This window comes from Solenopsis invicta, chromosome 10 (genome assembly GCF_016802725.1).
Source record: "Solenopsis invicta isolate M01_SB chromosome 10, UNIL_Sinv_3.0, whole genome shotgun sequence".
In the NCBI taxonomy this organism is placed as follows: domain Eukaryota; kingdom Metazoa; phylum Arthropoda; class Insecta; order Hymenoptera; family Formicidae; genus Solenopsis; species Solenopsis invicta.
In genome coordinates, this window is record NC_052673.1 from 7,052,502 (window position 1) to 7,076,721 (window position 24,220).

A 24,220-nucleotide genomic window follows, 5' to 3' on the forward strand; every position below is an offset into this window, starting at 1 on the left:
TTGCTACAGAATTGCGAGCGTTTATTCAGTAATTTTTAATTTGTACTTTAATTCATGAATTCATACAAAAAATTTTCAAATATAAAAATGAAGTGACGTGATCCGATTGGCATATATATTTTAATTTAAAAATATGTGTCAATACAATCAGTAATCATGTAGCGTCACTTTTACATACGAAAAATTTCCGTATGAATTCAAGAATCAAGGTTTTAAGAGAAATCATTAAAAAATAAAAGATAAAAATGCAATCGTTATATAGACCAAAAGTCCTTTATTACTTAAAGCACATTGGAGAAAAACAAATACAGTATAAAATTCTTTGTAACAAAATAATATTATTCTCCTAAATAAGAATACATGTTTCTTTTACGATGACGTACATTGTTAAAAATATCATGAAATTTAATCACATTGAATTTTAAAAAGGAAAACAAATTAAATTATAAAAATAATTTTTACGAAAACGTGAACATTTGTTGACGTTATTCTCTTTCAAACATTATTGCAAGTGGAAAGATTCAAAATTTCCTTTCTGTTATGAGAAATACATTATTATAAGAAGCAGGAGAAAACGAACCTAAAACCGAGGATCTTCAATATCCTCTTTGAGAGAGCAGAACAACAGATTCTACTTATTAGAATGCAATGAGAGCTTACGAAAGGAGAGATAAATCACGTACAAATAAGTAGCATTATAAGGGTAACAAAAGCCCTATTTTAAAAATAGCCACGATCGCCATTCCAAACCTTTCCACGAACAAACACTGTTCGATTGAACGAGGACTTTTACTTATTCCTGTTGAAGATTGTACACTGAGAAGACGACAATATATAATATCCATCAAATTTTTTAAAGCAATATTATCTGACATACCTATTCAACATTTATTTTTAGTGGAATGAAAGATATTCCGATATGAGATTTTCTTACACCTAAAAGGATAAAAACAAAACCCCAAATCAAATCAAAATAGAGTACATTTGTTAAAATAGATGGGCCCTTTGTAATGATGCTTGTTTTCTTATGCTTCTCATAACAGAATGTGTAGCTATAATATACATGGAAAGATTGCATATTTTAGAAGTTGTCAATGTGTTACAGCATATTCAAATTATTATACTTAAAATAATAAATGTGAAATATACACAAAAATCTCAAACTATCACTTTTAAGATTAATAAGAACTAAAATTTGTATTTACATATTATTATACCTGTTCGCCAAATAAGAGCAAAATCAGAGAGATATAATTTTTGTACATCTGCAGAATGATTCTAGTACTGTTTCAACAGAAAAATGTCAAGCGAGTGATACGATTAAGTAAACAATACTTGATCTATTTGTATTTTGTTACGGAAGTATGTTTCTTGTTAAACTAATTTTGGTAAAAATAAACGAGTAACATTAGAATAAATTACAAAATAAATTACTAAGTAAATTTGTTACAATACAAGGTTCTTCGATGACTGACAGTTTAATGCACATCATTTTGTAATTTCTTTTAATTTTGAGGATGTCTTAGAGCCACGTAATCGTTATGAACTAATAAACGTTCAAAACATTTAACTACTTGTATAAGAAGTAAAATTTCCCCTAATGCTGATAGGGCAATATATTTTATTTTCACAACTTTTCCATCTCTTACGATAGCACAAGAATCATCTGTCGACATGTTTCAAACCATCAAATATTTTGCCACGAGAATCATAATAACTTAGCTCCAAAACAATTTGCATGTATACTTCCTCATAGTATCTTTCGGCGGCATAAACGGCTTGTTTCTGGGCGGTTCGTTGCTCAGCGCTGTCGAACTGGTTTATGTAATATGGTTTGCATAAATATCTTCATAAATTCTTTTGGCCCTCTTTACTACGTACGCCAACAGTCTCAAATTATTTAAAGGCTGCTGTATGTTGCAAAAGGCCTGAAAACAAAAGAAAAATATTAAGAACCAATCGATAAAATATTTGACAAAATCATTGAAATATAATATTACATACGAAAAATTTTCCAATGTCTCTGGTTCTGATGCTGTTGGCGGAAGATCGAAACGAAATGGTTGGTATTGCTGCGGTGGCTGATGCTGCAGTGGCTCTTGCTGCAGTGACTGTTGTTGCGATGGATGATGTTGAGGTATCTGTTGCCGCGGTGACTGGTGCTGCAGTGGTTCTTGCTGCAGTGGTTCTTGCTGCAGTGACTGTTGTTGCGATGAATACTGTTGAGGTATTTGTTGCCGCGGTGACTGGTGCTGCAGTGGTTCTTGCTGCAGTGACTGTTGTTGCGATGAATGCTGTTGAGGTATCTGTTGCCACGGTGTCTGATACTGCAGTGGCTCTTGCTGCAGTGGCTCTTGCTGCAGTGGCTCTTGCTGCAGTGACTGGTGCTGCAGTGACTGGTGCTGCATTGGCTCTTGCTGCAATGGCTGTTGTAGTTCAACCAGTGGCTGGCCCCTTCTTGTATATTTACGCTTTTTAGTCAGATTATTTTGTCTGCGTTCAACATTTTCTCCATTTTTTCTTTTTGCGTTAATGCCTCGTGGGCCCAACATATCATATGCCCGATCGGCAAGATAAGCAGGCAGCGCATTCACGTATCTCTCTATTTCCGTACTTGAGTATTTTGAACTCAACTGCCCATTTTCATTTCTAATGTTTTGTTGCGCTAACCAATCGCGGTGCATGGCTGCAAAGGAAAAGAAAAACTGAACTTTCATACAATCTAAGGCCGGTATTCATAGTCGATTCTTATTTCAAGACTATCTTAAGTAATGTGTTAAGATGCTGATACGACCTTCTGATTGGTCGATGGTGTCTTAAGATAATACTTAAAACTATCTTAAATATAAGAACGGACTATGAATACCGGTCTAAAATTATCGCATAATTTTTAAAAATCATTGTAAGACATTACCTTTGGCCACCATGAGAAAGTTGGAAGAAAACCGTTCGTTTGCGGTATTTTTGTTTTTGATTCGCATTCTCATAAGATGCGCTTTCTCGCCAAAAACTCCTTTTAGCAGAGCGTATGCCCAGTCAACATGGCTCTCTTCCACACTTATCAGCTCTTTATAAGCTGCTTTAGAGCAAAAAACTTCATCTCCAAGAGGTATCTGATAGGAAAAAATGCATGAAATTAATGAGACAAATTAGATAGGAAGTAAATTAAAAGTATTAGATTCTTTTAACTTCATTCATTCAGAAATACATTCAATTCACCTTTTCTTCTGTATTTGATAAAACTGTGGGAGTTGAATTAGCTGCGGAACTGAGTGGTCTCATTCCTATAATATGAATTGATACGATAATATCCACCCAACAAACACAAAGTTACAGTTATAAAATTATTAATTATAATTTTTCACTCAACAATTTAACTATTATATATAACGAGTGTCTTATTTCATATTTTTTTAACAGTCTTATAATTGTAATGGTTATTTTCACCAATACAGATTAACTTTGATCTCGGTGTAACTAACTCTTTATCTTTTTCTAGTTCTAAGAATTAGAAAAAGACAAAAACCAAGATCAAAGTTAATTTACATTGGTAGAGAAATGAACATAAGGAAAAATTCATACCTTAACAGAAAACCAGGAAGCAGAAAAGTAGAAGTCAATCAGAACTCGCGCTCCAGTCCTCGAATGTTTTCAGATAGATACAAGTAAAAAAAAAACTAAACATGTGTTACTATATATAGTAACAATCATAAACACCTTCCCTGTGGATTTCCATATGCACATGCTTTCATATAAGATATGCGAGAGGTTAGTAACGAGCGGTTATGGTGTACAAAAATTAGCCTTGATACGGATTACCTTTAAATTATCTTGGATTACTTAAGATTACTCAATACAAGGTTTTTTAATACTAAAAACAATATCCAATCGAATATAAATATTAAACCTCTGTGAGGTTAACACATAATAAATATTAATAGGTATTTTATAAAATAAAAGATATTAAAACAAAACACCAATAGCAATACAGACTCTTTGTTAAACAATATCACAACCTAATGTTAAATTAAAAATTTTGCGACTAATCAAGTTAAGTATAAATAAAAAGGTACATTTATGAAACAAATATCTTGAAACTTTTATGTGTATATAATTAAAAATTAATTTAAGTATGTACTTAGAAATGCTAAAGATTATTTAGATTTGTCAAAAATTACATTGGATTACCCAAAATTTTGTTTGGATTACCTAGCCCTTGTACAAAAATTACCTCCGTTACCAATCCCTCAAAAATATGCTACGTACATTATGTAAAAAGACAACGGAAAAGGTATCGAAAAGACATTTATAATTGCTACTGTATCAGCGCAATTTTTGAATGACTTCTGCTTTTCTTCATTCTGCTGTTAAGTGGGATCTACCGTGAGGTCGTAGAGTCGTAACTTCAGTCGCAATCATAAAGTCGCAAAGTAAAAAAAAAATCGAAACTTGCCAAAACCGAAATTTGCTTTTGCATTTCTGTCCACCATGAGGTTTTGTTAGTGATTGGTCAGTCGTAGTGACGGTAGTCTCTGGAATTGGAATTGAATCAACTCCGAGCGACTACGATTACGACCGCTCCTGCGACTCTACGACCCTATTGTAGACTTTACCCGCTTTAATTAAAGATGTAAATTCCATCTCAGTGCTAGGCATATATATTTCAAGAGAATACATTTTTATAATTACTTTATGTGCAAAGTCACAAATAAAAATTCTGACTTGATTTTAATGTAAAAAATCGTTTCAAATCTTTGTTTTCTTATAAAACATGCAGGCCTCGATTTTTCAATTTATATGAAAAAATTTTTATATGTAAAAGTGATCGTTACGTGATTACTGATTGGTATATACTTTTCGATTTAAAAATATATACTAACATTATTTTCTTATATGAAAATTATTCACATGTATTTAAAAAATGAGACCTAAAAAGAAATGCGTCAGACAGCATTTTAACACCAATCAAAAAACTTATGCCTATTTCCATCAAAAAACTTATACCTATTTCCATTTGATCTCAGTTTAACTTGCTCTTTACTTTTGTTTAATTCTAAGAATTGGAAAAAGATAAAAAATAATTTCAAATAAGAAGGTCTATTCGGTCATAGCTAGATCTTAGTGCTTTATATATACGTGTGATTTTATATACTTTCTCAGACTCAACCAAACTGCGCGCCGTTACTTTCGGTTATATAACACAGCTATGATCGAATAAGAGTTAGTAATATCACTTTTATTAAATTAAAATTCAGGGGAGAAAGGGTTAATATAGATGCTAGTAAGCATCAAGTATTATTAAATTAATTTTAATTTAATAAAAGTGATATTACTAACTTTTATTCGATCATAGCTGTGTTATATGACCGAAAGTAACGGCGCGCAGTTTGGTTGAGTCTGAGAAAGTATATAAAATCACATGTATATATAAAGCACTAAGATCTAGCTATGACTGAATAGGCCTTCTTATTTGAAATTGTATGTTACATGTATCGGTCGAATATCTCTCTAATTTGATAAAAACTAAGTTAAACTAAGATCAAAGTTGATTTACAATGAAAAATGGGCATTAGAGTGGTGCATCAGTGTGCTGTATGTGAAAAAATAAATGTTATATAGAGGAAACTTTAACATATCCATTGCGTGTATGTACATATATATCTTAGTTACATATATACAGGCTTGGGTAGTAAGTAGTTAAAAAGTTAAAAGTTAAACAAAAAGTTAACAAGTTAATAAGTTATTTAATTAAAAAAATGTATTAACTTACTCAAGCCTCCATATATATATACATACATATATATATATATATATATATATATATATATATATATATATATATATATATATATATATATATATATATATATAACAATTATAAATGTGTTTGCTGGGCAATAGTTTTCATTTTCAAATTAATGTTACACATACTACAATATCCATATAAGATTTTAGAAACTTACTTGTCAAATTCTCTATATTTGTTATTTTATTCTCCAATCCTGCAAATTTGTCTTCGTTTACTTTTCCAGCACTATGCAATGTTTCTTGCATTTTGTCAATTTTCTCGTTAAATTCTTGCAGATAATTTTCGAGAATGTTAATATAATCCGTCACTTCTCCAGGTGAGTTACTTCGTTCCCTTTCTTTTTGCAGTGCAAATCTTAACTCTTCATTCTCTCGCAGCAAACGTGTAACTGTGTCTCTATCTGTATCGCTTACTGATGTAGAAGGTTCAGTAGTAACTAGTTAAAATTAAAAGTTACATAATATTAACATAATAAAATTAAAAAAATTAACAAAAAAACGTTATTTTAATTTTTTTTATTGTGTCCCATTTTTTGAAAAAAATCTGAAAAAAATATATTTTGTAGAAGTTGGGAACAAGATTTACATGTAATTTTTTCAAGATGGTAAATTAACGAAATCAGAGTAGAAAAATTGTTTAAATGTTATTTTCATTTTTTTATAATCAAAATTCGCAACAAGAAAAATGTAAAAAGTATTTTTATTGATGTCAAAGTGTAATAGATTTTTCAAAATTTTTTCAAAATTTTGTTTGATTTTTTACCAAGTAAAATTGTGAAAATATAAAAAAATCGTTTTTTGCTCTATCTTGGTCACGTCTCTATATAAAAATCTAAAATTTGACATGTAAGCGTTTTTTGATATAAGTTATCTTAGAAAAAAGCCAACTCAAAAAGCTGTGGGGGCACTTTCACCATACTAATTTCGCTAGGAATAAGTACGGTGAGTTCCCTTTACTTTAGAAAACTTTATTTTATATCACTTATTTATTTAGTTATATAATATGTAAATAATTAGATGACAACTTATCTATTCCACCTGATTCATAAAATTCAAGATTTTTATTGAATAGTGTTTCATCAAATAAATATATTGTTACTGAATCCAAAATTACACATATTTGTATCAGAAAATATTTTGACTTGTAACCAATTATGGAATTCTCCGAAATTCAGAAGATTCAAATTTTATTGTGTTTTATACAGAGTAGTTTGTTATATCTAAGTGCTATTACTTAAAACTTAAATAATTTACATTTATTACTTAAATAATTTACATTTACAAGAAAAAGTTTTGAAAAGCTTTGAAAAGTGTTGACAACGTTTAATATTTTTTAATGTACCAGTTTGAAATATCTGTTACATTACATTAAATTTTACTGATAATTTTTGACACTGTATGTAGCATAAACCACATGTTAAAAGTGCATTTATCGATAAAGGTGAGTTGAGAATGTGAGCTATAATGTTTTGTGAATTTAAGTGTCATTTCACATATTTATGTTTAATCACTCTTTTTCATATGAAAAGGAAAAAGAGACTAGAGAATATTTTTGTTGATTAAAGAATACAAATGCAAGCACAATAAATGGATATAATTGTAGTAATATGATACGCACGGGTACAGGAATGCCTACCCATTTGAGGTTTAAAGCGTTCTGATTTCCATATAGAATATGTTATGTAAACTATAGAAAACTTGAAACGCAGGTAACTCCAGATGGGTAAGCATTCATGTCCTCGTGTATATCATATTACTACAATTATATCCATTTATTGTGCTTTCATTTGTATTCTTTAATCAATAAAAATATTCTGTAGTCCCTTTTTCAATAAATATAGTCAAAACTTTTCAAAACTGTTTCTTGTAAATGTGAATTATTTAAGTTTTAAATAATAGCAACCTATTCTGTATAGATATAGCAAACTATTTTGTGAAACACTATAAAATTTGAATCTTCTGAATTTCGGAGAATTCTATAATTGGTTCCAAGTCAAAATATATTTATTACATATATAATTTTGGATTCAGTAACGATATATTTATTTGATGAAGCACTATTCAATAAAAATCTTAAATTTTATGAATTGAGCGTAACTATAGCTAAATACATCTCATGAACATAAGAGAGAATTACAAATTTTATTCTTACATTCATGTAAAAATAAGGAGTATCTTTTTGGCTCGAAAAAATTCTACACTACTTAAGTCAGAAATGAATACAGAATAGAATATAAAAATACTAACAAAGAATTGCGTCAGCAATCTAAAATTAGTCGATTATAAGTTTATGACACTGGCTAATTTTAATCCCTATTCTTAATATTTAATATTCCTCTATTATGCGCAGGGCTTAAACAACAAAGATAAAATAAATAAAGAACTTTGAAATTTCATTTTTTTAACTGTTTAAAAAAATTGTTTTTAAACTTTATCTTTTTTTATAATAAATTTTTCCATGATTTACATTAAAAATGTATCAATGTAAAAATAAAAAATTATGTAAAAAATACATTCCCACGTAAAAATATTTCTTTGTTATTTCATATACATTATTTATATACAAATAAAATATTTAATTTATTTGATGATCCAAATTTAAATTGTTTTAAATAATCTAACTTTAAAAATTTATAGATTTCTAATTTAATATGAATAATACAAAAACATACGATAAACATTTAATTTAAGTTAAAATAATATGAAAATTATTTTAACTTAAATCAAATATTAATTTTACAAAATTAACATTTAATTTAAGTTAAAATAATTTTAGAAGCTACTAACTTTTAATTTAATTTTAAAAATATGAACTTACCTAATCTTGGTGATGTACTCAAACTCCTAGAAGACAGTAATTTTGCATGGATTGCATTAATAGCATCTGTCTTTGATTTTTTTTATTTCTCTAAAGAAGAAAGATATTTACGCAATTAAATTTCAGTAACAAATTACCATACAGTTAAACTGTCAAATATTTACGAAAATTTCATTACATGTATTGTACTTACAATGGAATCACGATTACTAGCAATAATAAAATTACATGGTCTTGCTCGCTCTAATGCATCATCAGTTGTGTTTGGTTCTGATGATTCATCATGTTAATACATGTTAGGCCAACTAATTCTCTTAACATTCATGGTATGTTCTAATGCCTCTCGAGAATTTGTAAAACAAAAATTAATTAAAAAATTGTTAATTAACTTTTTTATAATTTCTTACATGCATGTCTTTATATAATCATTTTTAGATTATAAGTTACATTATGACAAGGATCTCAGATTACGGATCCTGTTGCATGTCATACACAAGCATACGTGCCATGTACATATGTGTGAACTCATGGCAACTCTGTTGTCAGCAACGTCAGCACCGAAATTCTGTAACTCTTAACGACAATATTGGTGTAGTTATATTATCGTGCATTGATATTGTATATGGTAAAAAAAACCGGGCAATGATAATGTAACGATACCAACACTATCATTAAGAGTTATAGAATTCCGCTAGCTTTACATTGCAAAAGAAGACAGACATACGAGAACACTTCAGCAAAAACGCATACGACACTCATGCTTGTGTGCGGCATGTGAAAGGATCCAAATATAATCTGTGATCTCTGGATTATGAAATTTTAGATTTAGGTTAGATTTTATAATAACATCACTTACCAGCAAGTAAGCCGATTAAAGCATACCATTTATGCTCTTTCCCATCGTTGCTGCCACGCGCAGTGTTTACAGCATAAAAAGCCGTTTTATCAAAATCTGTCAATGATTTTGGTTTGAATGGTATTCGTAAACCTTTACCCACTTTTACTTTAATTTTGCACAGTGGCACTATCTCAGTAGTATTATCACTTTTATATTTTACGAGCGCATACCATTCGGCACTGTTTATTGCGCTCATTGCGATTAAAATAAAATAACAGTTAATAATAAAAAATATTGATGTCCGGTAACAATAAGCACGTCCGAACATGTTAGGCCTCAAACTCGCATATCTGAAGCATGGAGCGACGCCCATCGTCCTCCCACTCGTAGCTCGACAGTCGAATTGCGAATCGCGCGACTGTTGCTATGCCTCAGGATAGCCCGTCCCTAAAGCCCGATTGCACTAACGTTATTTTGACTTTAAGTAAGACTTAAATATGTAACCGTCTTTATGTATTGAAAAAGAAATATAAAGACAAATACATGTTTAAGTGTCCTTTAAAACAAAATTAATGTTGGTATAATCGGATCTAAGGAAAAATATGCTGGAAGTATATTTAGGAACGCTCCTGAGGCATAGCGCCAGCCTAGCGATGAGCGGTTCGACTGTCGAGGTACAAGCAGCAGTGGGGAGACGATGGGCGTTGCTTCAGAAATAAGCTCCGAAATGAGTAATTCGGAACATTGTTTTAGACAGGTAGATACGGGCTAAAAGTAGAAATCTAAAACATAATGTTACATATAGTGGTTTTTTTTAAGTGTTGACAAAAGGCATACAATAACATAACTGATATGAGCTTTCTACAATAAGCCGTAAATCGTAAGTCGTGAGAAAATGACCAATCACAGTCGATTATTCTTCTGTAATCTTGTTTGTGATTGGTCAATTTCTGACGACTTTACGATTTACAGCTTATTGTAGAAAGCTCATTATGAGTTTTCTACAATAAGCCGTAAATCGTAAAGTCATAAGAAATTGACCAATTACAAACAAGATTACAGAAGAATAATCGACTGTGATTGGTCATTTTCTTACGACTTACGATTTACGGCTTATTGTAGAAAGCTCATTAAACTTATTGCACAATGATAACCCAGGCACAAAGAATAACAGGTCATAGATCTCGGAAATTCTGATTGATAGAAATCTATTCCCTGATGGTGAAAATTTTTCTCATAATTTTTATTATAAGAATTTGAACATTTTTTAGAAATACTCAGTCTACATCTTCTTTTAGAATTTTTCATACATGTTAAATCTGAAATATTCTGAAATTTCTTATTCTATAATGTCTAAAAAATACTTTTAACTTTTTTAGATTTAATATTTCATCAGAAATTATACAATAAAAAATCTTAATCTCAGGATATTTTATACTTAACATATATAAAACTTCTGAGAAAAGATGTAAACTTTCTGAGTACTTATGAAAAGTGTTCTAATTTGTATAAAAAAAATTGAGAGTTATAAAATTATACCGAAAATTTGAAAAAGTATTTGAAGAAATCTGAGAAAAATTTTTACCACGGTTACTGTTATTCATCTTGTTATTCATTGTTCCTGTGCCTGTGATTTTCAATATGTAATGGACTTTATGTTTTTAAACGTAGCTATTGTAGACACCCATAATCACGCTGGCATCAAAATAGAAGAAAATTATAATTTTCCAAAGCAAAAAATTATAATTGTCCAAAAACCGTAATTTTCTTACAATTTTCTTCATTATAATATCAATTGAAAATCACAATGAGACGTCGTTACAAACGTTTTTTATACACTGAAGAAAATATCCCTCGCTCAACTACTTGCCGTCGACGACAACGAGGTGTTTGTCAAACAGAATCATTAAATTATCAGAATCTTTACAATATTGATCAGGTATTGTTTATTTAGTTATATCACTTGCTTGACATTTTTCTGTTGAAACAGTACACTAGAATCATTCTGCAGATGCATGTACAAAAAATTTTATCTCTCTGATTGTACGTGCTCTTAGAGTAATATTTATTATATGTATACGTATCATAACATATAATAAATAGTCCTTATTAATCTCAAAAGTGGTAGTTTGACATTATTTTTGTATATATTTGATATTTAATAATTTAAGTAAAATAATTTGAATATACTGACAATTTGTATGAAAATTTCGATGTATGTACTTTACTAGAAATTATTTCAAAATACAATATCATTTGAAACGTCAACATTACAGAGTGACACTAAAAAGACAGATGAAGTAACACAGAACAATTTAATGTCTGTCATCAATAGAGTTACTGATGACCAATATGCGTCGTGTTTTTGGCAGGTATGCAGTAATTTTTTGAAAATATTCTGAAGATAACATTTTGATAGAATAAGAATTCTCATTTTCTTATAACGACTGCCTTGTTTTTCGTTCCTTTTTTTTGCATTTAATTTACATTTCGTTTTTTTTTAAGAACAACTGTAATGAAATACATGACGTTATCAATATGAAAGAATCAAGTAAATCCGATATTTTATCTAACGGTAACGAGGAGATCAGAGAGGTTGCCTCGAATTCATCATCAAAATCCGCATCATCATCATCAAAAAGAGACTCAAGATCTATATCATCACCAGAAAGCGACTTTTTGGCCAATAATACTTCATCACACACTTTATCAGATCCTATCGATCACAGCAATGTAGAGACAAAGAAGACATTGCCAGAGAGATTATGTAATTGTACAAGTACTACAATCGGTGATGTTATTTTTATGTGTCTTGCGTTAGGAGTCAGGCATAATTTAACATGGGAGGCACAGCTTGATATTCTGCGAATGATCAATTCAATTTATGATAAGAAACATATTCCACTAACAAAGTACAAATACTTTCAATATATAGAGAAAGAAAAAGAGACGATATCTTATCACATCTATTGTCCAACATGTGAAGTGTATTTAGGAGAAAAGAGTTGTTTGTCAGAATCTGTGTATTGTCCTTATTGCGTTAATGATGTAGATGTGTCTAAACCGTCAAACTTTTTCCTATCTATATCATTAGAGTCGCAGTTACAAAAATTAGTGAATGATTCACGTATAGCAACCTCATTGCTTACCCACAGATTTAACCGTAAGAAGGAACATCCTGATGCTTTTGAGGACATATATGATGGGGAACAGTACAAAAAGCACTGTGGTCCTGGAGGAATACTCTCTTCCCCTTTTAATTTTTCATTTTCTTTCTGTACAGATGGAATATCAACTGGAAAGTCAACTGGTAAATCATTGTGGCCTATTTATGTAACTATCAATGAACTTCCATTTAAAGACCGTAGCAGATATATGCTTCTTGCTGGGCTATATATTGGACCTAAAGATCCAAATCAACTGACTTTCTTTGAACCTTTTGTTAAAGAAACAAATAAACTTTCGTCTGAGGGTTTTTCTTGGATTTACGAGAGAAAAGAGATTGTCAGTAAAGTTATCCCTTTATGCGCTGTAACTGATTCTGTTGCACGTTGGCAACTTCTCAATATGCAATCCTTCCACGCATATTATGGCTGTACATTTTGTTATGAAAAACAGGAGAAAACAGGCTTAAAATCACGATGCTTTAATATCCTCTCTAAAAAAGCAGATGACAGAACAGCAGAATCTACTTATCAGGATGCAATGATAGCGCATCAAAAGAGAGATGAACCACGTACAAGTAAGCAGCATTATAAGGGTGTCAAAGGCCCATCTATTTTGACAAATCTACTCTATTTTGATTTGATTTGGGGTTTTGTCGTCGACTACATGCATGCCATCCTCTTGGGTGTAATAAAATCTCATATGGAATATCTGTTTCAATCTACTAAAAAAAAATGTTGGATAGATATGGCAGATAATATTGCTTTAAAAAATTTGACGGATACTATAAATTGTCGTTTTCTTAGCATACAACCTCCAACAGGAATAAGTAGAAGTCCTCGTTCAATCGAACACTGTTGCAAATGGAAAGCTTCGGAATGGAGGTCATGGCTATTATTTTATTGTATACCATGCTTGCAAGGCTTGCTTAAAAACAAATATTTAGCTCATCTCGCGATGCTTTCCCAAGCAACTAATATTCTCGTTCAACGTTCTGTATCTCGTGCTGGAATTGAGGAGGCGCACAACCTTTTCATTCAATATTGTTATTATTTTCAAAAATATTTTGAACTTAAACATACAATATACAACCTTCGTCTTCTTATTCATGTGTGTAAATGTGTCATAAACTGGGGTCCCTTGTGGACACATAATGCATTTTGTTATGAAGGACAAAATAGACATTTATTACAACTGTATCAGAGTCCGTTTCAAGTTATTTCACAGATTGCTCGCAAGTTTCTTATGTATAATTCACTATCTACCTTATGTGAGGAGCTTGTGTCATCTGAAAGCACCATTGATTTCTCAGAAAAGATTTTGAATAAGAATCTTACATATTTTGTACGTTCCGATGGAGCACTTCTCTTAGGAAGAGGACAGCGTAATGTTTCGATTTTGCCTGAAGAAGAGCAATGTTTAGTTTATTTTGGAAATTGTAACATCAAGGATTTTACCTTTTTTCATAGGTTATTGTACAATGGAATGAGATATACCTCCTCTCAATATGTTGACAAAAAAAATAATGATTCTTGTGCTATCCTAAGAGATGGGAAAGTTGTAAAAATAAAATACATTGCTCTATCAGCATTAGAGGAAATTTTACTTCTTGTACAAGTAGTTAAATGTTCTAAACGTTTATTAGTTCATAATAATTACGTGGCTCTAAGACACATCCTCAAAATTAAAAGAGAGGCTGAAATGATGTGTATTAAACTGTCATTTATTAAAGAACCATGTGTTGTAATAAATTTACCTAATAATACTTATGTGTGTGGACTACCTTTTGGTTGTCATCGAGATGATTATGTGTATACTTCAAATGTATTCTAAACTGATTTATAATAAATTAATTTATACATTTTTAATGTGTAACTTTTGATATTTTTCTATTCCTTATTTATAAAAAATTTTAATTAATTTATAATAGCTTCAATAAGAATGTAAAAAACAGAGAACCTTAGAGACTAACGTTAATTATTTTAAAGAACATATTATTTAATTTTGAGAGAAAATAAACTTTTTCTTTTACATTAACCTCCCATGTGAAAAAAAATTAGGAAGAGGTTTACCAGATGAGCGTTTCTTGAACGGAGGAAAACGTTTAGTAAACGGCGTTAGGAACATAGAACTTATAAACATGGAAGGGGAATAGGAAGACGCGACTGTGTCCAAGAAGCGAGACAACAATATATAGTTCTGTCTCTTTTCATTACTTTTCCTCGAAATGCGCATGCGCGGTCGGAGTGAGATTGTGTTATGTACATATATTGTACATTTTGGTTGTGTATGTACGTTGATATAAATCGAGTCAGGTTATATTAAAGTTTAGCGACAAAATCAAGCGTCAGTTTTTGCCTGTGCTAATTTGTGCTGTGCCTGATAGAAAAACAAATTAGAAAAAGAAAAATGGGAGTGTATTGTCTGCTGTGCGGCAATCGAAACAAAACCGTTTCATATCACCGGTAAGAAAATTATTTTTGTATAGGTTATGTATGTTTTAGAATACATACATATTAATTTACTGTAAAATTGAATAGTTTTGGCATTAAAAATTAAAATGCTTATATAATATATTTACAGGTTTCCGAAAAATAAGCAAGATCGAGAAAAATGGCTATCCTTCTGTGGAATCAAGGAGCAGGATCTTAATACCGCTACCTTCCTATGTTCCAATCATTTTAAGGAAGAAGATTTAAAGAAAAAATTAAATTGTTTAATTACAAATACAAAATACAAAATACATGACAAAATACATGTATAATTTGTAATGCTAATTTTATTAATTATAGAAACATACTTCGAGGAATATTTATGTTACAGAGTAAAACAAACATTACAAGTATTATAATACACATTTGAGAGAGAGAGAGAGAGAGAGAGAGAGAGAGAGAGAGAGAGAGAGTAATATTTCCTACACATTTTTATGATAAAAATTAAAATCTTTTTCTTATACTTTCAGAGATAATATTTAAAGCGCTTATATACATATATATATACAGGTTATGAGCTATGCGCGCGTCAACGATTTAGCGCGTGCGCATAGCAAACCAAAGTCATGTTGTATAGTATGTGTCGGACACAGTTTTAACTATAGAAAATATACGCTATTCCCCCTCCATGTTTATAAGTTCTATAGTTAGGAAAAGCGTTTACTAAACGTTTGAACATCGGGCAGCAAACTCTCTATACGAAGTATCTTCAGTGTTTACTACGTATTCTAAAAAGCGTTGCTTGAGCGTTGTCAAACTTTCATAAACCTTATATACAGCGTTTGATAAGAGTTCAAAAACGTATTCTAAAAAGCGTAGCTTGAGCGTTGCCAAACTTTCATCAAACCTTATATACAGCGTTTGATAAGAGTTCAAAAACGTATTCTAAAAAGCATAGCTTGAGCGTTGCCAAACTTTCATCAAACCTTATATGCAGCGTTTGATAAGACTTCAAAAGCGTTCTAATCCAACAGCGTTTTGTAAGCGTTCTTATAAAGTTTGAAAACGTATAAACTCTCAAAAAACTTTCAACAAATGGTTGTGAACGCTTTATAAAGTTTCTTATTTTCGCCAGGGTTCTTCATTAATTTAGTTCAAACTTGATAATATTATGTATTTCAGTACATAGAACATGAATATGAATATAAAATCGACACTCAGCAGGTAAAAAGTTATAAAGCGTTAAAGATTGACACTTGTGAGGTTAGGAAATCTGTCACACCAATGGCATAAAAAGACATGCAAACGTGTATGTTTGCATTTGTTTTTTGTATACCCATATCTTTTTTTAAATAAAAAAAAGTCTTAACAACAGCTTTTTTACAATCTTTCAACTTGAAACACAAATTTCGGGATATTCTCGGACTAGTTACGAATTACCCTGGGCTTGGAGCTATTAGTAATTTTTGGCATTGGTCGACATTTTTATATGTACTTCAAAGCAAGTACACTTCCATGTTCTATCTATACCGGCATTGTGAAGGGGAAGATCAACCTTTCAAACCGTCCCATGTTTCTTTTTTTTTTTTTAATGAATATAGGACTCAGGAGACACAAAAGAAAAAAAGGTCTAACGAATAGTCCCAGTCTCCCCTATAACATTTTTTATAAAGCTTATTGCAAGCTTCATTTTTTGTTACACATTTTTTTGTAAATTAAATATTTTCTGAAATAATTAAGAAAAACTTTTTTCTTTCTATAATATATTTTAATAGAGCATTACTTAAAATCTTTTGTAAGTACCTTCTCCTTGATAACATATTTCAAGGTCAAGGTCGTCAGAGATTGCTCTCCTAATGTGCACTTTTACCGAATCGTTACTTCGCAGGACATAACAGTGCCTTTTCAGTTTGAAAAATTTTTCGACGGACAAAATCGATTACCGTAGGTACTTAATACGACCTACTTACATGTTTCCCTTTTTATCACATAAGTGTTTAAAAAATAGATAATAAAGTAATTCAATTTTACATTTATAAATTTATAAGTTTATTAACATATTAATATACTTATTAACATAGTAACATATAAGAGTGCATAAAGAAAGTTTGTCAACAACATATTAAGTATATATTGACTTAACTTTTCCTCTTCAAAACCATGGCTTATAAATCGGAACTTAGTGGATTAAAATTTATGATAAAAAATAATAAACAGTACCGGAAAAACATTAAAATTGATATGTGTGTACTTATTATTGATTAAGACTATTTTAAATCTTATAAAAGCTTTATTTCTTTGGTTATAAACCAAACCCCTACCGTAAAAGTTGTATGTGATGAAATCATATACGATCGTATATGATATTGTCACATGTGTTTTTGAGATGCGATCGTATGTGCATGATATACGATTCATATATCTATAGCATACGAAAAAAAACGCAAAGTTTCTTTGAAATTTCTACATAAATATGTATTATATTACACCACAATCCCAATGAGCAACACAATATTTTTTATATTTTAAAAAACAATTTTTGCAAAAAAAAATCTATTCTTAGAAATTTTTTTTGGAAATTCCCAAGCGGTAACAGCCAAAATAAAATAATTATTTATTTAGAATGTATATAATTATAATTTTTGCAAACAAATAAACAAATGTAAGATAATTTATAAATTGAGTTAACATTTATTGTCGTTATGCGAGAAGAAACTCGGTTTCAGAAAACTTTTTCAATGACTTCAATAATTTAATTAGAGTTACGCTTGGCAAAATATGCATGTATTTCGTATGAGATGTATATCGTATATGATGAATGTGCTATCGTATAAAATCATATATGATTCTTATACGATAAATCCGCATGTTAAACACGTGATTCTATATAATTTCCGCCCGTGATATGTAATTCGTATGTGGTCGCATAACGATCGTATGTCTAATAATGCGATTGCCATGTGGTCGCATACGAGTCATATAAAAATCGTATGTATATTATACGCAATCTTATATGATTCGGAACATACGTCAAACATGTCACATGTGATTCCGAAACAAATGTCCAACGGTGATATGTAATTCGTATACCATCATATGTCTAATCATGCGATTAGCATGTGATCGCATATGATTCATATAAGATTCGCATATAATTCTTATACGATCAGATTCATATATCATTTGTATACTATTGATATATGATTCACATACCAAATTTACGGTAGGGACGTATAACGTTAGGATGAAAATATAAGTTAATTGTGATGTCCATTATGATGTTTATTATAGAGTGGTAATGTCTAATCGGCTAAGCGCGTGAGTGCAAAATCTCGAGCGCGTTCAGACCGATTCGAACCGTCCGCGCCGTTGCGATTACTCACTCCTGACTGTGTTCCGAAAATAAAGTTCGCATATCAATACTACACTTTTGATTATTGTAACAAACACAAGAACTTCTTAATACATTACAAAATATAACATTGTAAAATATAAATATAGATCGAGCTACAATAATATGAATTGCGAAAGATTAATAACTATCATTTGATGGTTATAAAAAACAGTAATTTTCCCACGATTTATTTGATTATGAAAAACACAATTAAAAAAATTTTACGTTTGACTTCACTATCAACAACAAAATACCTAAATTGTTGCAAACAAGCCTAGCATATCATAGCCTGTATGACATACTAACGTTATTTGTTCAATTTATCATGTAACTACTAGAGTATTCAGTGATTTTCATCATGTTTAGGCCCCTAAAAAAGCATTTGGGTGGCCGTCATTTTGAAACTGATGTTGACGTAATCTAAGAGGTTATACGTTGGCTGCGACAGCAACCAAAAGACTTCTTTGCCGTCGGCTTTCAAGGATTTGTAAAGAAATGGGATAAATATCTGAATGTACAGGGTGAATATGTCGAAAAGTGAAATAAATGTCAGGAAGTTATTTTGATTATTATTGCCTCTATCCAGTTTTATGACTTACATATTGACTTACCCTAGTAGTTAAAACAACAAATAGTCCATATTGAATACTAGGATACACTTTACATATGTACATTAAATACATGTCAAAATTATTATGTTCTTAATATACATCACTCTTTATTGATTGTGGGATTATATAATTGACACATTTTTAATATTTTTGTATGCAAAATAATTAGAGAAATCATATTATTTAAAATAACATATAATTTTATTTTTGATTAATGATGATATTTGTATGACTTTAAAAAACAATTTTTTAAAATATTAATCATTATTTGTTCTTTCTTAGACCATAATTTTTATCATTTTTCACAAAAATGCTTTTTTTCAAGATAATTAACTGCATTACTTAAAATAAAACATTCTGTATGCATAATATCACAGCAAGATTAGTTGCACACATCATAAAAAGAAAAAAAACAAAGCGATAAGTTTAAAAAAAATAGCTTTTAAGTTACGATAACAGTAAATGGATGTATAAAGGTAACGTGTGTTTGCGAGAAAAACTTATAGAAATCAAACTTATGTCTCGCGTCATTTCGATAAGTCTATCGTTTATACATATATATGTGCAGGATCAGGATTATTCCGATTCGTGAACTCTCCAAATCGCAGAATTAAACGAAAACGGAGAGTACTCTTTCTCCGCTTACCAATATAAATTAAATCAAAAGATGATCGTAGAATGTAGCATACATCTAATATTTTTCGTATAGTTTAGTTTGTATACTTTAGGCATTCCATCAAATTAACGCTAGACTATTTACGATTTATAGTGATTTGCGCTTTTTGACTTTATGGGAAAAAAAACACTTTATTAGTGATGTGAAATGAATGGTAAACAACGAATGTGAATTCGATGAATATGCTCATTTACTCTATTTGCGAATTTTGTATAAATAAAAAATTGCGAATCTTGAATCATTTTAAATGTAAATGCACATCGTGCATGGTCTAACACTACTTTCAGTGCATGTCTTTTGGATTCTAAATCCTCCATCCTACAAGAAATCAAGAACTTCGCGAAATATCATACATATATAATTATATATTTATTTATATATGATTATGTCTATTTATATATAATTATATACAGTTATATTTATAAATATATACACTCTTATACATATACAGCAAAATTAAAGTATCACCTATTCTGATTCTGAAAAATAATAGGCGTAATTCAAGAGAGTGTAACTTTGTCAAAAATAAAAAAATGTAAAAAAAGCACTTAAAGCTTGAAATCTCTAGTTTTGAGATTGATAAGTCATTAAACGATTTACATATTGTTTACAAAGTTACGCTGATTCAAATGGGACTGCGTCAAATCTCAAAATGTTTTACAAACTTTGCAAAGTTTTACGACGTGAAATAATCATTCCATGCAAATGCGGTTTACAGCATTTGACCCCGTAAATCTTTATCTTTAATTTACATACGTGTTGAACGTTATAAGATTTTTTCACTGAGTTATGCAACATTGAAGCAAAAATGGCTTTTTTTGCTTCAATGTTATATAAAAATCGTGTAACGCTCAACAAGTACGCAAATTAAAAATAAAGATTCACTCTTTTAAATGCTATAAATCGCACTTTGTAGAATTTTTATTTCATGCTGTAGAGCTTTGCAAAGTTTTAAAATATATCCGACAAATGCCAAAATTTTATAAAAAATTTACCATGTTGCACACTGTAAAATAAAAATTGCACACAAATGCAATTTACAGCATTCGAAAGCGAGAATCTTTATCTTTAACTTGCGTATTTATTGAACGTTGTATAATTTTTTTTCACTGAGTTATTCAACACTGAAGCAACAATGGTTTCTTTTTTCAATGTTGAATAATTCGGGGAATAAAAATCGTCAACGCTCACCAAATTAAAAGTAAAGATTCACGTTTTTGAACCTCTGTAAACTGTATTTGCGTGTGATTTTTAATTCACGTCAAATAAATTCGCAATGTTCGTAACAAATTTTGCCGCATCTTTATTTGTAATCGTATAGCACCGTAAAAGATCAGTATATAACTTTAAAGTCGATATTAAAAGTGTGTAGAAAGATTAAGTTGTAAAATGCGTTTTGAAACGTTTGATTTATCATTTTTGTTAATTGATCATGTTACACTCTCTTTAGGAGAGTAACTGTAAGTGATCATTTAATTTTTCTATTAAACACTCACTTAATTTTTATTGAAATCAATATTTGAACTTTGTAAAAAAAAATTGAAAACGATTTTTCTGGACTTATTTTAAAGCCTTTCGATTATTTAAGTTGATTTTTCTCAAAGATTCTTTTACACTGGGAAATAAAGTGAGAAAGAGATTCAAGAAAGAATTTAAAAAATCAAAAATTTTCCAAACTTAAACAAATTTAGGAAGTTGCAAATTTTTTGCCATTCAAATTAACATGAAGTCAAAAAGTAAAAAACCCTTTAAAAAGATTTATTAATTAAAAAATAGTCCACGATATTTTTGATGTTTTACTGCATCATAAAAAATTTTTTATTTTGCAAATTTTGGATCTTTTTAAATCTTTCTTTTTCTTTTTTCATTTCTTAGTATAAAAAAAGAGAAAAATCAACTTAAATAATCGAAAAGTCGATTATTTCAAGTTTCGAGCCTTGGAAGATTGTTTTACAATTTGTTTTTACGAAGTTCAAATATTGACTTCAGCAAAGATTAAATGAGCGTTCAACAACAAAATTAAAGGATTACCTATAGTTACTCCCCAAAAAAGAATGTAACATGATAAATCGACAAAATTGATAAATCAAATGTTTCACATGTTACAGCTTTTACGCATTTTACAGCTTAATGTTTCTACATACTTTCAATATTGACTTTGAAAATATATACTGATCTTTTACGGAGCTATATGGATACAAATAAAAATGCGGCAAAATTTGTTACGAATTTTGTGAGTTTATTTGAAGTAAATAAAAAATTGCACGCAAATACAATTTACAGCGTTCAAAAGCGCGAATCTTTACCTTTAATTTGAGTTGAACTTGATTGTTGAACGTTATACGATTTTTATTCACTGAATTCTTCAACATTAAAGCAAAAAATGCCATTTTTGCTTCATTGTTGCATAATGCCGTGGAAAAAATCGTACAACGCTCAGCAAGTACGCAAATTAAAGATAAAGATTCATGTTTTCGAATGCTGTAAACTGCATTTGCGTGAAATTTTTATTTCATGTCATGGAGCTTTGCAAAGTTTGTACTGAAACATTAAAATAAAAATTTTGAGATTTGACGCAGCCTCATTTAAATCCACGTAACTTTGTAAACAATCTGTAAATCGTTTAATGACTTATCAATCTCAAAACTAGAGATTTCAAACTTTAAAATGATTTTTTTTAACATTTTTCTACAATCATTTTTGACGAAGTTTTACTCTCTTGAATTACGTCTATTTTTCGGAGTCAGACTAGGTTGGGCGGATCTCGATAGCACACGGGACCGATAGCACCACCATTCGCAGCGGCCGATGCCTACAGTTTTTCCGTTGGTTGAGTTAAATAAGTCGAGATGATTGCTTGGTGGGTTATCGCGTCGTGCGCTATCAGATCCCGTCCTAAACAATTTTTTACCAGTTTATATTTATGTGAACTACATATACATTTTATAATATCACTTATTTATTTAATAATTGTCAACATTATTTGCATGTTTTCAATAAGTATTTTTAATGGAAAGTGATTTCAAATTGTTCAGGCTTGTGCTTGTTTCATCTTTCTGTAATAAAATACCAGATAAATACAAGGATACAGTGTGTCAGTGTAAGACAGTACCAAAATTATTGCGTGTTACGTATGTGTTCTTGCACTTATCTGATGTTTCACAAAAATAATAAACGTATGCATATCTGAGCATTTTTCTGATAACTACTTTCTATTAAGTGGCTTTTAAATCAGAACTAAAGTTAATAAAGTTAAGTATAACTTTTACAATGTATACAGAGTTCATGCATTAAACTAGTTAAAATAATACATGATGTTAATAATGCTTGCTGCGTTAAATTAAAAAATAAATTATTTCTTATAAGAAAGACTACCTTTTATAAAAGACTCAAAAACATTATTAAATATCAGGTAATACAGCGACATTAACACATTTTATTTAATTACAATTAACATTCATTTTGTAACATAGCGAGTACATTCAATATCACGGATTATTTTAACTAGTTTAATGAACTTTATATACATTGTAAAAATTATACTTAACTTTATTAACTTTAATAAACAAAATTCAAAATGTATTTATCTTACTTATTAATTAATCCAGTTACAAATTTCTGAAATCAGAGAGAATACGCTGCCTCTAAAATTCAACTTGTAAAATTAAACGTATAACAGGCATTAGAATCATTCTTATATCTTCATTCACTTGATACTTCCCACATAGCAATGAATCTCCTTAAGATATCCTATTTTGATCGGATTGATCCTATTCTAACCCAAAATGTAAAATCATCCATAGGATGTCTTTAGAACATTTGTAATTGCCATTAAAGTTTTTAGTATATTTTATTCTATTCTGAGAAAAAAATTTTTTATATTATTAACAATATACAAACCCTAACAGCACAAAACGTCCTCAGGACGATCATAAATCCGTTCTGAATGTCCAGGGACGTGAATGGGATGGGTTTAGAACGTTACAACCTCTTAGACGTCCTTAGGACGTCCCTAGGAGATTTGCCTTCTGGATTATAAACACGTCAAACGCGTATGATAACTCCTATGATTTTTTCATCTGCGGGATTATTCCAGCTATATGTAAGTACTTAAGTTTCTGAATAGCATATATTAACTATTTAAAAATTGTGTTTTTGCTTTTTTGATTTTAAAGTTACAAATTTCTATCTTAAACACAGTACTATTGAGAAACGTAAGTATTATCAATAGACAAAAAAAGTCCATGAATGAAAAAAACCTCGATTTATATGCCAATGAGCAAACAATATTTCTAAATGTTTTTAAATGTTTTTTTAATAACAATTTTTTTATATTTAATTTAATTATTGTATTATATTGGCATACATTTCTAGTTATATTCTTATTTAAACAAATAACGGAAGTTATTTTAGATGCTATTTTGCATTTGTAAAAATCACTAAAAAAACTATAATTTTATATATATTTATACAAATAA

The 24,220-nt window shown here is 29.8% G+C and overlaps 3 protein-coding genes across 4 annotated transcripts; 1 reads left to right on the top strand and 2 right to left on the bottom strand.

The window, feature by feature from the left end:
- Positions 1-254: 254 nt before the first annotated feature.
- Positions 255-6,202, bottom strand: LOC120358808 (mediator of RNA polymerase II transcription subunit 15-like). Of its 2 annotated transcripts, none has more exons than XM_039454280.1 (5): positions 5,964-6,202; positions 3,220-3,284; positions 2,915-3,113; positions 2,005-2,686; positions 255-1,928 (listed from the first exon to the last, which is right to left on the bottom strand). In XM_039454280.1, the coding sequence occupies exons 1-5, from the start codon at positions 6,052-6,054 to the stop codon at positions 1,901-1,903; spliced, it is 1,065 nt and encodes a 354-aa protein (XP_039310214.1). In that variant the 5' UTR covers positions 6,055-6,202; the 3' UTR covers positions 255-1,900. The 2 variants fall into 2 exon arrangements, with proteins under 2 accessions (XP_039310214.1, XP_039310215.1); XM_039454281.1 differs by lacking the exon at positions 5,964-6,202 and adding an exon at positions 3,583-5,079.
- A 2,617-nt stretch (positions 6,203-8,819) lies between these two features.
- On the bottom strand, positions 8,820-9,854 carry LOC120358809. The gene is made up of 2 exons (XM_039454282.1): positions 9,483-9,854; positions 8,820-8,977 (listed from the first exon to the last, which is right to left on the bottom strand). The coding sequence occupies exons 1-2, from the start codon at positions 9,835-9,837 to the stop codon at positions 8,913-8,915; spliced, it is 420 nt and encodes a 139-aa protein (XP_039310216.1). The 5' UTR covers positions 9,838-9,854; the 3' UTR covers positions 8,820-8,912.
- A 4,788-nt stretch (positions 9,855-14,642) lies between these two features.
- On the top strand, positions 14,643-23,781 carry LOC120358766. The gene is made up of 3 exons (XM_039454024.1): positions 14,643-15,094; positions 15,213-15,347; positions 23,697-23,781. Exons 1-3 carry the CDS (start codon positions 15,039-15,041, stop codon positions 23,779-23,781), a joined length of 276 nt encoding a protein of 91 aa, XP_039309958.1. The 5' UTR covers positions 14,643-15,038.
- The last annotated feature ends 439 nt before the right edge of the window (positions 23,782-24,220 follow it).

Excerpts from the sequence above, each read along its gene's own strand:
- LOC120358766 (XM_039454024.1), top strand. The coding sequence starts at position 15,039 with ATGGGAGTGTATTGTCTGCTGTGCGGCAATCGAAACAAAACCGTTTCA. Across the intron at positions 15,095-15,212 it reads AAAACCGTTTCATATCACCG|GTTTCCGAAAAATAAGCAAG; the intron begins GTAAGAAAATTA and ends ATATATTTACAG. Across the intron at positions 15,348-23,696 it reads AAGAAAAAATTAAATTGTTT|GGACGTGAATGGGATGGGTT; the intron begins AATTACAAATAC and ends CTGAATGTCCAG.
- LOC120358809 (XM_039454282.1), bottom strand. The coding sequence starts at position 9,837 with ATGGGCGTCGCTCCATGCTTCAGATATGCGAGTTTGAGGCCTAACATG. Across the intron at positions 8,978-9,482 it reads TTTAATCGGCTTACTTGCTG|ATTCTCGAGAGGCATTAGAA; the intron begins GTAAGTGATGTT and ends TTTGTTTTACAA.
- LOC120358808 (XM_039454280.1), bottom strand. The coding sequence starts at position 6,054 with ATGCAAGAAACATTGCATAGTGCTGGAAAAGTAAACGAAGACAAATTT. Across the intron at positions 3,285-5,963 it reads AAATATAGAGAATTTGACAA|GAATGAGACCACTCAGTTCC; the intron begins GTAAGTTTCTAA and ends TTCATATTATAG. Across the intron at positions 1,929-2,004 it reads GAGACATTGGAAAATTTTTC|GCCTTTTGCAACATACAGCA; the intron begins GTATGTAATATT and ends TTTTGTTTTCAG.